The sequence below is a fragment of the Callospermophilus lateralis genome, chromosome 9, assembly GCF_048772815.1.
Source record: "Callospermophilus lateralis isolate mCalLat2 chromosome 9, mCalLat2.hap1, whole genome shotgun sequence".
Classification (NCBI taxonomy): Eukaryota; Metazoa; Chordata; class Mammalia; order Rodentia; family Sciuridae; genus Callospermophilus; species Callospermophilus lateralis.
In genome coordinates this window covers 19,114,538-19,127,836 of record NC_135313.1, presented here as the reverse complement: position 1 = coordinate 19,127,836, position 13,299 = coordinate 19,114,538, and the positions used below count along the sequence as shown (strand labels likewise).

Sequence of the window (13,299 nt, the reverse complement as noted above, 5' to 3'; positions counted from 1 at the left end):
GTCAAAAAATAAAAATAAAAAAGTTTCACTCTCTTTCATGGAAATGCCATTTACTTTCACACGTAATGAATGTTCTAGAAGTGAATGAATATGTTTGAAGTGTTCTCAGTTTTAATTTATACTGAGGTCAACACGGAAAGATATAACCCACCTAAACAAAAGCTCTTCAGGGGCCTTGATAATTTTTAAGAGGGTAAAGGAGTCCTGAGACCCAAAATTGGAGAGGCCTGCCCCTCGTCCATGGCTGTGCCAACCTTGGAGGGCTGACCTGCGGGCCCCGCCAGCTGGTCCAAGTCGCCCTCCCGGCCACTCTGCAAGCTCAGTGGAGAACTTGAGGATGTGGGGGTCCCCCAGAGCCCCTGGGCTGTGCTGAGGCAGCCTCCGTGGACCACACACCCAATCCTTCCGACCACGAGTGGCCCAGCGTGAGCTCGCCCCACGGGGACCACCTGAGCGGCCTCCTGAGATTCTACCTAGCAGCCTCTGCTCCCCTTTACTCTGCTAAACCTCACCCCTTCGAGGGGCATCCAGCCCTCCCCATTCTCAGTCCCCGTGGCTGATTACAGAAGGTTCCAGAGGCAGCTCTCTCAGAACCAACAGGCATGTGCCCCAGGTTCTCCCTGAGAACGTAGGGAGACGGGAGTCTTCTTTCTACTGGGACCAGCAAGCTGATGGACCGAAGGCTCGGAGCTTCCTGTGACCCCTCACTGGGACAGAGTCTGCCTGAGTATTGGGCCAGCTCAGGACCAAGCGATGGGAACAGATTCCCCATCCCATCCCTGGACGCCCTGGACCCGGCTCTGACTGCCCTTCCTTCTCAGCACTTGGCCTAATAAACGCCATTTTTTTTTCTTGAACAAATTTGAATTGAGTTTCTCTTCCAGATGAAAGAGTCCAGATGAACAACCCAGTAGTGACCAGACGTAGACTTGGGTGTTGGGGAAGTTGTTGGGAGAATTTGGGGTGAATCAACCACCGGAAGGAGAACTGAATCCCCCTCATATCTGATGTCCGCAAAGGGTCCCTTTCTTCCAGAAACCCCCTGTCCAAACAACACAGCTAGATAACACCATGAAGTTTTTCTTTAAGTTTTATCATTTATAAAGCCATACAATGGATCGCGAAGAAACCGAGGCGCTGTACAGGAGTGGGAGAGCCAGCGTGGGGGTCCGTACATTCATATCCAGGACGAATAGCATACATCAGGGTTTATACAAGGTGGCAAAGTTATAGGCACAATGATACAAAATATAAAGTATATTTCCATCTATATAAATACACAGCGGGGTACTCGGGGTTTTCTGCAGAGGACCTGGGAGGTGGGGTGGGGGTGCCCTGGTAAGGAATTTCTGACATTTGTTTTGAATGACAAGTCTGAAGGGAGGAGAGAAAATGGGTGGGGGGGACAGAGCAGGCACACCTGGGTGTGCTCACACTCACACGCACAGACCAAACACAGACCCACAGGAGAGTGTCACTCCATTTAACACTGATTAGAAAACAAGCTTGGGACATGGTTCTACAATAACCTCGCTGCTAGGAACGGCCCAGGTGTGGGAAGCTGAGTCCCCTGTCCTTTCCCACATTTACAGGGGAGACAGGAAGGAACAGGTCTGCTGAGCCCAGCCCAGGGGGCCGGTCCTCACCACTGAGACTCCACTAATCGCTGGCCCTACAGGCCTCCCTTCTGATAGCTCTCACCGCTGGGTCACCTTAAACTTGACATTCTGCCATGCACCACCTCGACCCCTACCCCTAAGTGCCCTAAAGAGATGAGCCAAACACACACACAGACGTCCACACTTGCACGCGCGCACACACACATCCTATGTTACCTCTGGACACGGGAACACGAGTCTCAGCATTCCAGGGCCTGGCCCTGGGTGAAGAGGTGGCCCTGAAACTCTGCCCCCAAGCTCTTAGAAGACCCCAGGGGTGGGCAGGGGTGGGCTTCTTAGATGGGGGTATGAGGCGGGAGAGTCCCCCTCCTCTCCCTCCTGAGAGCTCCCTCATAGCAGGATGCCGCACGGCCCCAGGGTCCCACCACCCATCCTGCCCGGTCCCTACCACATCTGGGGGTTCCTGAGAAGTCAGGGAGAAGAATCCTCGGCACTCAGTGTCCTCAGCTTTCAGAACTCCTGGGGGAGAGGATCAGCGAGATGGCTCAAAATGCCTGTCCCCAACCCAGGAGGCGATGCTTCTGTCCTCAGACGCCTGGCTAGATCAAGGAGCCAAGACACCACAATGGCAGGGGGCACCTCCGTTACCCCTGGACGCCACAAACACAGCTCATTTCCCCTGCTCCCCTCTGGGGTCACCTCACCATGGCTCTCTGGCCCAGCCCTTCCCTCTTATTCTCCCTGGGCCCCAGTCCTTGCAGAATCGGAGATGTCCCCACCAGCCTGTGGCGGCCAGCTAGGGCGAGGCCAGGCCTGCCCCAGAGTCCTGCTGGACAGGCAGAGGCAGCACCTCGTGCTGACCAGGCGTCTCCCGCTCTTTCTTGCCTTTTCTCCAGACCCTTCCCTGCCTCAGTCCCCCATCAAGACAGCACTCTCCTGCTGACGACAGAGTCAACACACAGCAGGCAAAGGGGCGGGGATGGGGAGATAAACACGTATAAACTGATAACAACGAGTCAAAGTGCTCTCTTTTAAAGGAAGTCTTTGGCAAGCATAGACTACAGCGCAGAGTGATGTGTGTGCATGTGCGTGTGTGTGTGTGTGTGTGTGTGTGTGTGTGGTGTGCCGGGTCCACCTGTGAGACACTGGGCAGGGCCGGGCAGCAGGCCACCACACGGCCCCCAAAGTGCTGATCCCTCCACAGGTGTGCTGAGAGCGAGTGGCCAGCTCACCAGCACCTCTGATACCCCCTGGCTCACACGTGGCTGGCCTGGAGTGTGGGGGCTGGCCAGGCCTGAAGGGGCTGAGGGTGGGCAGTGGCTAGGCAAGTGTGAAGGCTGACCCCAGACTCAGTCCCCGTGCAGGGCGGGCTTCCAGAGGGTCCTCCAGCCTCCAGCCAAGAGGAGGCAACCGACCAGGAGGAGGCTGCTGGCCTAGGCAGCGGGAGAGGGAGGTATTTACAAAGAAACCGGGTGGGGAAATGTCTCCTTCTATCTTAGAGGAGACCTTGAGTGCGTTAGGGAATAAGAAAAGGTGGCTTCAGATATTTGGCTTCAACATCTCAGAAGGAAGGGCACTTTGGAAGGACCTAGGTCACACAGCCCGGGACTTCCCCTTTGGGGAGCGCAGCGGGGGCTCGGCCTCTGCCCCCCCCCCATCATCTAATCTAGACACTCTCCTTTCCAGCTCCCAGAGACGTACACGCACCCGTGGCCACACGCACCTGGTCCCCAGCACGCTCACACACGCACTCAGGCCTGTAGGAACGAGGTCAGCTCCCCAGATGTGCAGGGAGCTGACCGCTGGGCCCTAATTGACAGAGAATCCGGGGGCCAACAGGATGCAGCACACACACCCCACCCTACCGAGCCCCAGCACGGCCCAGGGCAAGGAGATGCCCAGCCACGCCAGGGACAAAGGCCCCTCCACTTCAGGCTCTACTTATGTGTAAAGAAAGGGACGGGGACTGGTTTCTGCTCAGGGAGGCAACAGAGCAATCTGGGAAAACAATAAATACTTTTTGTCAATTTACCTATTTCTTAACCTTTTCTTATATTTTATTAGCTTACAGATTCTGTCACTATGTCTCAGTATATATTATATATATTTATATATCAGTACAAGGCCACTCTTCAGAGGGCCCCCGTGGGCTGAAGAATGGAGTCCTGGTGAAGTTTCCATTCTGGCTTAGAGTTCCTGGGTGGTGGCCCAGGGTCTTCCCCACTGCCCACATGGACCCTTGGTCTTTTGACCTAAACGCATGCTCTTTGTCCCCTGCTCTGTGGGCAGTGTGGCTCTGCTGGGGCAGCCAAGGCAGAAGGGAGACGGCGAGGCTGTGGCGTGATGGGGAGGCCCTGTGGTGCTCGGGAAGCAGCCCTAGGAGCTTTGCTGATGTCACCCTGAGCAGCCCAGCTGAAAGGCGCCTGCAACCAGCCAGACCTTGAGGCTCTTACAGAGGGGACACCCGGACCACAGGTTTCTCCTGGGGCCTTGCTGAGAAGCAGGTTCCCCAGGATGAGCCCCAACATGAGGACCTTGCAGGAAAGACAGGGCAGGGCAGGAAGGCACCATCCCCAGCGCCCCAAAAGGCAGCATGCAGATAGGCAAGGCTGAGATCAGGCTGGCGCTGGGGCCCTGAGCCCAGGAATGGGGCCGAGCAGCAGGAGTCAGGCAGAGTCCCGGCACTGGCCAGAGCGGCCTGCCCAGCCAGCTGTGAGCCACCCGTGGTGGGAAGGTGTCAGAGCTCAGCAGCCACCTTTCCTGATAGTCCTCCTCCCTACGGACACACATATCTCTGCTTCCTCACACCGAAGCCCGGGGCTCCCGGTCAACCAGCAATGGAACAGGGGTGCACTTCCCCTCCGGCCAGGGCCTCTGTACAGATCAGGCTGGTGACACCCGGGGCCACTGGAGTATAAGTACAGGGACGGGAAGGGGGAACCCTAGGTACTCCTGCAGGAGAGGGCTCTGTCTCCTCCTGCTGCCGTGTCACCCCCAACCCTAACCTTCTTTGGACAGCATGCACGTGTGTGCTAACCCAGGGGACAGAGACGAGCAGAGCTGTTTACAATTCTAGCAGACAGAGGCGATAGAAATCAGTGTGTGAGGGTGTGGGTGGGGACATACGAACACCCACGTCACAATGCATCGATGGCCCAGCCCAGGACGGAGGGGCCGCGGGTCTGGCATAGTGTCAGAAGGAAAAGCTTCTCCACGCGCTTTCTCCAGCCAGCCTTGGGGCTCAGGGACCCGCCCTCAGGTGGCCAAAGACTCTTGGCTTGAACTGTCCTTGCAAAGCAGGTGGCGAGGGACAAAGGGCTTTTTCATTTTCCCCCCAAAATGTGGATCCCAAGGAGGCCCGTGGAGGAGCTCTGTCCTCCCAGAGGGGGCGGGAGTGAGGGGACCTGGCTGGCTTAGGAGGCTCTGGGAGGCTGCCGTTCCCATCTGCCCAGGAGAACCTGCGTCTTCTCCTCCATCTTTTTTTTTTTGCTTTTTCTCCCTCTCCCCTCCCCTCTGCAATTCACTTCCCTCGCCCAACACTACACTTTCTTCTCTCCTTCTCCAAAATTAGCCCAAAGTCCTCCTTGTGGATTCAAGGTGGTCAGGATTCAGAGGTCCCCTCCCCAGGTGCCCCGTCCCCGCTGCCCTGGCCCTGGGCAAGGGGTCTGGGCTCATCTCTTCTGGCCGGTGCTCTGCATGACCTTGGAGACAAAGTTGACGATGGCCGAGGCAGGCTGCTTGGGGTCGAGCTCGGCAAAGAGGTGGCAGGCGTTGTCTGTGGTGCTGCCCTGCTTCCGGGCCACGAAGCCAAAGAGCCTGCAGGGGTGGGAGAGGATGGTGGGCGAGAGGGGAAGACAGAAGGACCCTGGCCAGGGCACGCCCAGCCTGCCACGCGGCGTCCCCAGCCTCCCTGGGCCTCAGGGACAGGGGGGCGCCTGAGACAGAGCCCTCTTGGTTCCCCCGCAGCAAGGCCAAGGCTGGGGACAGCGTCTCGCTTTGTTTCAGGGCAGGCGAATGTTCCCCTTGGTGGGGTGGAGCAGGTCTGGGGTGAAGGACAAGACTGCGTAGTACAGGGTGGGGACGAGACCAGAAATAAAGTGGGAGCATTCCTCAAGCAGCCTCTCCCAGCCCCACCCAACCCGACTGTTCCCATAAACAGCACAGAAGCAAACCAGGAGGCCGGGGGTCCAGCCAGGATGGGACCTCCGCACCCACTAGGCACCCAGCAGGCACCCACCACGCACCTGCCATGCACCCCAGGAGGTCAGGGTGTCCAAGAACGAGCAGGTCCCCCACCCCACCCCCACACACACAGCCGCCCCATCCAGAGGCTGGGAAGCCCAGAGAACCCAAGGAGGAGGGGACCCCACACCTGTCCCCTCCGGCACCAAGATGGGAGTGACCTAACATTCTCTCTTTGCAAAACAGAGTTAAAAATACGAGGGCAGAGAACAGAATGTGAGCTCGGGGCCCCTCCCAGCCAGGGTGTTGCTAATTAGAGCGAGATGGGGAAATCGGACAGCTGGAGATGCCCATGGACACCCCTCTGCCTTAGACAGCACTGCCCGGCCAAAATTAGCCAAGTCACAAACACACTCACACACACACACACACACACACACACACACTCACACACACACACACTCACACACACACACACACAGCCCTGCACTTCCCACAACTTCACTCTTCCAGCTCGGCTTCAGGAGCTGGAGTAGTGCCCAGTCCTTGGAGTCACTGGGGTCCACAGGGCAGCCCCCAGCTCCTCCCTCTCTGGGCTGGCTAGGGCTGTAGTGCAGTGGGGGTGACCCGAGCAGGGTGGGGGTCATCTCTGAGCTCCCATGACACAGGCATTCCAGCCTTGCTGCCTGCTTCTGCCATGACGGAGACCTGGCCAACCCATGCCTGCCCCGACACTGCCACCTGCCCCCGCTGCAAGCCCTGGCCTGCCTGGCCGGCTGGCAGGGACACAAGAACACATGGGGACTCAGAGTCCTTGATGATTATGAAGACTGGACAAGGCCAAGTCCTCAGGGTTGATCACACCCAGATTCCTGGTCACTGGAGGTGGCCTGGCTGCCTCTGGTCTCCTTTCTTCAGGCAACAACCATTCAGCAGCCTCTCTGTGGGACTCAGCCCTGTCCAGATTGCTGGTCAAGCTACCTCCTCCCATTAAACCCATCTCTCTCCTATCTTTCAGCCTGAGCAAACTCCACCTGTCTTTTAAGATCCATTTTAAAATATCCGTTCTTTTCCAAAGCCTTTCCAACTCTGTCGCACCAGGACACACTCTCCTTTGCTAAAGCCACACACGTGGGCTGTACTGTTTCTCCAGACTTCAGTGACATTGGCACAAAGATCCTTGCTGGCCTTTCCCCACCCCAGGCTCTGGATTCTAAACCTGCCCCCCCCCCCCACACCTGCTGGTGGACTACGAAGCCACACTTACTTAGCAGGAGCACCTCCTTCTGTCTTCATCCACCTGTGGAGAGAAAGTCAGCTCAGGGTAAATCACTGCACCTGTCCCCAGAGCACCACCCACTCAGACCAGACTCGCTGGGGCAAGCAGAGGAGCCCCGACCTGTGCAGGACAGAAGTGGCCAAGGTCACCCAGGGCTTTCAAGTTGGAGCAAACACTGCCAGGCTACCTTCCACAGTGTGGAGGGGAGAAACAGGGTCAGGGTCAGGGTCGGGCCAGAGGGGGTAAAAATGGGCATTTGAGTCCCAGGAGGGTCTCCAGATCTATGAAGAAAACTCAAAAAATGCCCAACACAATTATGCACACTCCCCTGGACACAGGCATGGATCTTCCAGTTGGACTGAGAACTCCCGTACCTGTGCTCATGTACACACACTCTCTCCAGCGGCGTGAGCTGGCTGAGAGGGAAGGTGTTTCCAAGAGACTTACTTTCTTTCCTGTGGATCCAGGTCACAGAAGGTGACAGTGTTGAGGGGGTAGTGTCTTCGGAAGAAGAGCCTGTGGTTCAGACATCAGAGAACAGAGAATGAGCATGGGAGGGTCTGCTTCCTCCAGCCCTCGGCCTGCACCAGGCCACCTCGCACGGTGCCTGTTGTGGGTCACACTCTGGCTTAGAGCAAGATGGCCTGAGGTGCTCACGTCGGAGGCCTAAGTGATGCACAGGAACAGAGATATGTGCCACAGAAACAAGCCCAAAAGCCAGAGGCTGGAAAAGAAACTGACACTGAGGAATAAGAAATGGGGGGACCCTAAAGGAGGAAGGAAATGAACTGGGGTCATGGTTAGGAGAGAGCCTGGGAGGAAAGACTCTGTCCTGGAAAGAGGGACCTTTTAAACAGTTGTACTGAGAGCTGACTACCTGGTTCAGGCAGACTCTTGTAGAAGGATGGAGGGAGGGAGGGATGGAGGATGGAGGAATGGTGGGATGGGTAGATGAATGGATGGAGGGAGGGATGGAGGATGGATGGATGGGTGAATGGATCGATGGGTGGATGCATGGATGGAGGATGGATGGATGGATGGAAAGATTGATGGATGGATGGGTGGGTGGATGGAGGATGGATGAATGAGTGGATAGAGGATGGATGGAAGGATTGATGGATGGATGGATGGGTGGATGGATGGGTGGGTGGGTGGATGGAGGATGGATGGAGAGATGAATAATGGATGGATGGATGGATGGATAGATTGATGGATGGATGGATGGATGGGTGGGTGTATGGGTGGATGGATGGGTGAATGGAAGATGGATGGATGGGTGAATGGAAGATAGATGGATGGAGGAATGGAGGACTATGGATGAGTGGATAGATTGATGGATGAATAGGTTGGTGTGTGGATGGATGAGTGGAGGATGGATGGATGGATGGGTGGGTAGATGGGTGGATCAGTGGATGGATAGATGGGTGGGTGGATGAATGGAGAATGGGTGGATGGGTAGATGGATGAGTGGGTGGATGGATGAATGGATGGGTGGATGATGGCTGGATGGATGGCTAGAGACACACACAAATGAAGGGATAAGTAGGCATAGAACAGATAGGGAATGGATGGATGCGAGTAAGTAGATGAATGGACCAATTGATGAGTGTGTGAACAAGTGGATGGATAATGGATGGATGGATGAACAGCTACTGTGATAAAGAATAGAAGCAAGATAGATGGATGGGAGAATAGATGGGCTGAGAGGTGCAAGGGATGATGGGTTGGTGAGTGGGGGTGAGCGGAGGCACGGATGGGCTACAGGAAGGAGACCCCAGCCCAAGAGCAAGTAGACGAACGAGGCTTACTTTCTCTGGTTGTCAGTCAGTGTGATTCCCTGTGCAGAGACCTTGAAGTGAACGATAGTGGCAGCTGGCGTGGGGTCAGCAGCCAACGTCTCAGATGTGGCTTTGGAGATGGCCTGCGGCCCAGTGAGTGACTCCATATCCACGGAATTGACGAAGAGTACATTACAGGCTACAAGAAATGGACCCAAGTGGGAATCAGGAAGGCTGGAGTCGGTGGAGACGATACCCCAGGTCCACTCTTGAGGGAAAAGGTAGCAGATCAATTTCAGGCCAGCCTCAGGCCAAAACATCTACCCAGAGGAACATAATCTGCCTGGAGACCTCTGGGCCTGGCAGAGACTTCCACCTGCACCTGCAGGAGGCCCGGGCAGGAAGGTGGAAAGAAGGTCGTGGGCAGGGGTCCAGTCTCCAGGGACCACTCACCCGCTCCTTGCTTCAGCAGGTCAGAGGTCGAGTTGGCAGGGCCCGAGCTATCTCTCGATTCATCTGTGGGGTCTGAGACAAAAATCCACCTGGTAATTAAAACCCTAGAGCTGGAAAGAAGCACGGTTGGGCTGGGCCTAAGGTAAGTTCTGCAAAGTGCTTTGTGCCAAGGACACGCTCTCCATAGCAGGCCCCGGTGGGAGGCACTGGGTTACCTACAGGTGGAATGTTCCACCGCTGCTCTAAGAACCCAGCACACGGGGTTGAGAGCTCTGGGGTCCAGGAGAGCTGGGCTCAAACCCTCAGCCCGCCACTTACTAAGTGGAACTCACGACCCAGGGTTTTCAAACAACCCATATATAGTTTTTATCCACTGCCTGGCAAAAAGCAAGCTTCGAACAGCAGTGGTGTTGCTTCTGTTTATGCTTAAATTCATTCAACCACCAACAGAGCACAAGTATAAGTTCAGGATTAGTAAGAACTGAGCGATAGACATGTTAAGTAGCTTGACTTTACCATTTCCCTATGTGTAGCTGTATCAAAGCAACACATTAAACACAGTGCATACTACTGTTTTTATTTCAACTATACCTAAATAATTTTTTTTTCATGGTATTGGGGATTGAAACCCCGGGGGCACTTTACCACCGAATTACTCCCAGCCCTTTTAAATTATTTTAATTTTGAGACAGGGCTTTGCTAAGTGGCTGAGGCTGGCCTCAAACTTGTGATCCTCCTGCCTCAGCCTCTCCAGTAGCTGAGATTACAGGCATGTGCCACTGCGTCTCCAGCACTAAAACTTTTAAAAACAAAATCAGAACAACAAATAAGCATCGAGTCTCATTTGTAACCAGTGTTTCTTACACTTTGGTGTGCAGCCTTTTAAAATGCAGATGGCTGGGCCCAACCTAGAGTTCCCAAAGAAGTGGACCTTGAGAATGCCGGCATTTAACAAGTTCTCAGGGGATGCACAGCCTGCTGGTCTGGGGACCACATTTCAAGAACCACAGGTTTATACAATTTAAAGTCAAACAGCTTTGTAATTGCTGGACTTACACAGTAAATTCCATAAAAATGTAATTTAATTGGTGTCTAAATTGGGTGGTTAATAATGCTGCTTAAGTTGTGTTGGAACGTTTAAGCTAATAATGTTGGCCAATTATTATTAATAATTCAGTGAACTGAATTGAATAGATAAAAATCATCAACTAATATTGGAGATTTTATCTCAACCTCTAGGACATTCTTCTCCTGACTCTCCCACGTCTTAGGCCTTCCCCAGGGATGAGGCTTATTCTGAGAATTCAGTATGAATTTCTTAAAGGCTCCAGAGTATTTTCTAGAACCATCTGGAAAGACAACTTACATATGCCCCTGGAGTTCAACTCTTAAATAAACTTTTCCTTCTTTTGGGAGGTACCAGGAATTGAACCCAAGGGCACTTAACCACTGAGCCACCTGCCCACATCCCCAGCCCTTTATATTTGATATTCTGAGGCAGGATCTCACTAGGTTGTTTACAGTCTCGCTAAGTTGCCGAGGCTGGCTTGGAACTCGTGATCCTCCTGCCTCAGCCTCCCCAGCCACTGGAATTACAGGTGTGCACCATCACGCCCGCAAACGTTTCCTTCTTTTTTATCAGGAAAAAGAAGTGTGTGAGAGAGAGGTTTTGAATTCCCCCACGTTGGCAAAATGGCCAGTGCCCTCCACCCCTGACCCACATTCTGGAGTGGCTGGCAAGGCCAGACACGAAGGAGGTAGCTCAAGGGCACCTTTGGAGCGCGGGGAGTCTCACGTCCTACCTCGGTTTGGAATGACGAGCTTGCAGGGCAGAGCCAGAGGGATGATGGAGTGCTGGTAGACCAGGGCGGACAGGGAGCCTGCGGGACGAGACAGCGGCTCAGGGGCAGCGCTCCTGGGAGTCAGGGGCCAGCCAGGGCCGGGTGCAAACGCCAGGAAGCCTCACCCCACCGGGCTTCTTTCTTTCTCTCTCTCTGTGTGTGTGTGTGTGTGTGTGTGTGTGTGTGTGGCTAGAGATGGAACTCAGGACCTCAGGTGTGCTTAGCTACGGAGCTACCCACAGCTTAGCTTCTTTATCACCCCTCTCTTATCCACGAATTTTCAGAGCTGAAAATTCATGCCCTTTTTTTTTTTTTTTAAGCAAGACCCAAGGAAGAAGATTCCAAAGACTCCCTCTAGCAGTCATTGTGACCTAACAACTTCCCTTTACAGTTCCTCCTAACATCTTTTCTAAGTCTCTCCAGTGATAACCCCACCCCCCTCCCCCACCCCCACCCCCCCCCAAAAAAAACCAGGGTAGAAGCATTGGAGAATTGTGGGATCGAATCCCAGGTCAGTCACTTGTTACCTGTGGCTTCTTGGGTAAGTCTAACTAACAGTTCCCTTGTGCAAAACAAGGACGGTGCCATCTACCACACAGGATCATGGGGGAGAGAACTTGGGGTCAGGCCCCAGGGGGGCCTGAAGCAGGGCAAGATGCCTGCAGGGACAGTGGTGGGGGCAGCTCACCAAAGTTCGGCTCATTGGGGCAGCCCTTGAGCTTGACTCCTCTGGGGCCCGTCTCGATTAGGAAATGTCTCACCAACTCATGGGCCAGATCTCCTGGGATGGAGAGAAAGAAATGGGTCACTTTTCACAGAGTCCCCCTACGGACTCCCAAGGCTGCTCCACCTCTTCTCCAGTGCACGGGGCTGGGGTGGGAGAGAGGGTCGCAGAGATGGGGAGGCTGGAGCCTGGGGCTGCAGAGACCACACCGGCCCCTCCAGAGAGGAGAGACACCTGCTTCCCTGTTCCCCGACGCCACCATCACAAGCCCAGGGCCCGCTCTTCTGGAGAGCTATTTAGCAGGCACCAGCTCTCTGAGACTTGGGTCCTGCTCAGCACCCTGGGGCCCCCAGCACCCCAGGGTCTGAAGAGACCGTGAAGATCCCACAGTCTCCGGAGGAGGATGTCACCTTTCTTATTCTGCTGCATGATGGTCGGAGGGGGCGAAGACACCTTCATGGCCAGCCCATAGGCCCCCCGGAAGGAGTGGCTGTCACGGATGACGAAGGCCCCTGGCTCCTGATCCTTGAGGAGTGCGATGGCTGTGCCGGAGGGAAGAGGGCACATGAGCTTGGCCTCCCTGGCCTGCCTAAGTGCCCTGGGGGCCCTTGGATGAGATGACATCTTTAAAGTCAGAGTGTAAACACTCCCGAGGGCCCTCCTGGGCTGAGATGGCCAGAGAGTCAACACTGGGGGCCACGCAGCCTGTCGCAAATACTCAAGTCTATGGCTGCAGCTGGAAGCGAGAGACAGTGTGTAAACTAATGGGCGTGGCTTTGTTCCAATAAAACTTTATTTACAAAGACAGGCAGCGGGCCAGTGGGGCTGCAGGCAGTCCTTGCTGAGCCACACCCACACCCCACAGATGTTCCTTGAGAACCCATAGAGGGCCCCGTCTCTATTCCCATATTCACAACTTCATTTGTTTCTACAAAATGCAAAAATCTCCCACATGGAGAGCTGAGGCTTCATATGATCTTGGCTGTCCTTCTACTTTGTCCAGGAAAACCAAAGCTCCGATGGACTCTTGCAAAAATAATTCACACCAATAGTCTGCCAGCCTTCCCTTTGATGTGGGAAGTGCTTCTTACTGTTTGACTTCAATCCCAGCTCCCTCTCTGTGACCACTACCTACTGCAAAGAGGAATGAGTGCACTGTGTTCCTTGCCCAAGTCAGACACGGTGATCGGCAGCCAACTCCGTCCTCTAAGGACCACAGAACCACCAGAACCACCCAGTCCTCACCTTGCTCTCTGGAGATCTCAGGCTTGTACCAATACTTGGAAGTGTCCTGGACAAATTTCACTTTAGCCCGGGTCTCAGGACTGTTGTCTGCAGGAGAAGAATGGGAAGTGTTACGGGTTGAACTCTGTTCCCTGAAAAGAGATGCTGAAGTGAGTCCTGACCCTCAAAGCCCACAAAT

At 54.6% G+C, this 13,299-nt stretch overlaps 1 protein-coding gene across 16 annotated transcripts in view; it reads right to left on the bottom strand.

Moving 5' to 3' along the window:
- Positions 1-1,072: 1,072 nt before the first annotated feature.
- The window catches only part of Tns1 (tensin 1), a 248,433-nt gene continuing 236,206 nt past the window's right edge, over positions 1,073-13,299 (bottom strand). For all 16 annotated transcript variants that reach the window (XM_077110303.1, XM_076865446.2, XM_076865445.2 and 13 more), the window contains 9 exons: positions 13,122-13,208; positions 12,287-12,418; positions 11,841-11,933; positions 11,114-11,191; positions 9,312-9,383; positions 8,889-9,057; positions 7,528-7,596; positions 7,069-7,101; positions 1,073-5,435 (listed from right to left, as the gene is read on the bottom strand). In XM_077110303.1, coding sequence (XP_076966418.1) covers positions 5,291-5,435; positions 7,069-7,101; positions 7,528-7,596; positions 8,889-9,057; positions 9,312-9,383; positions 11,114-11,191; positions 11,841-11,933; positions 12,287-12,418; positions 13,122-13,208 — 878 coding nt within the window. In that variant the 3' untranslated portion in view covers positions 1,073-5,290. The remainder of the gene's footprint in view (positions 5,436-7,068; positions 7,102-7,527; positions 7,597-8,888; positions 9,058-9,311; positions 9,384-11,113; positions 11,192-11,840; positions 11,934-12,286; positions 12,419-13,121; positions 13,209-13,299) is intronic.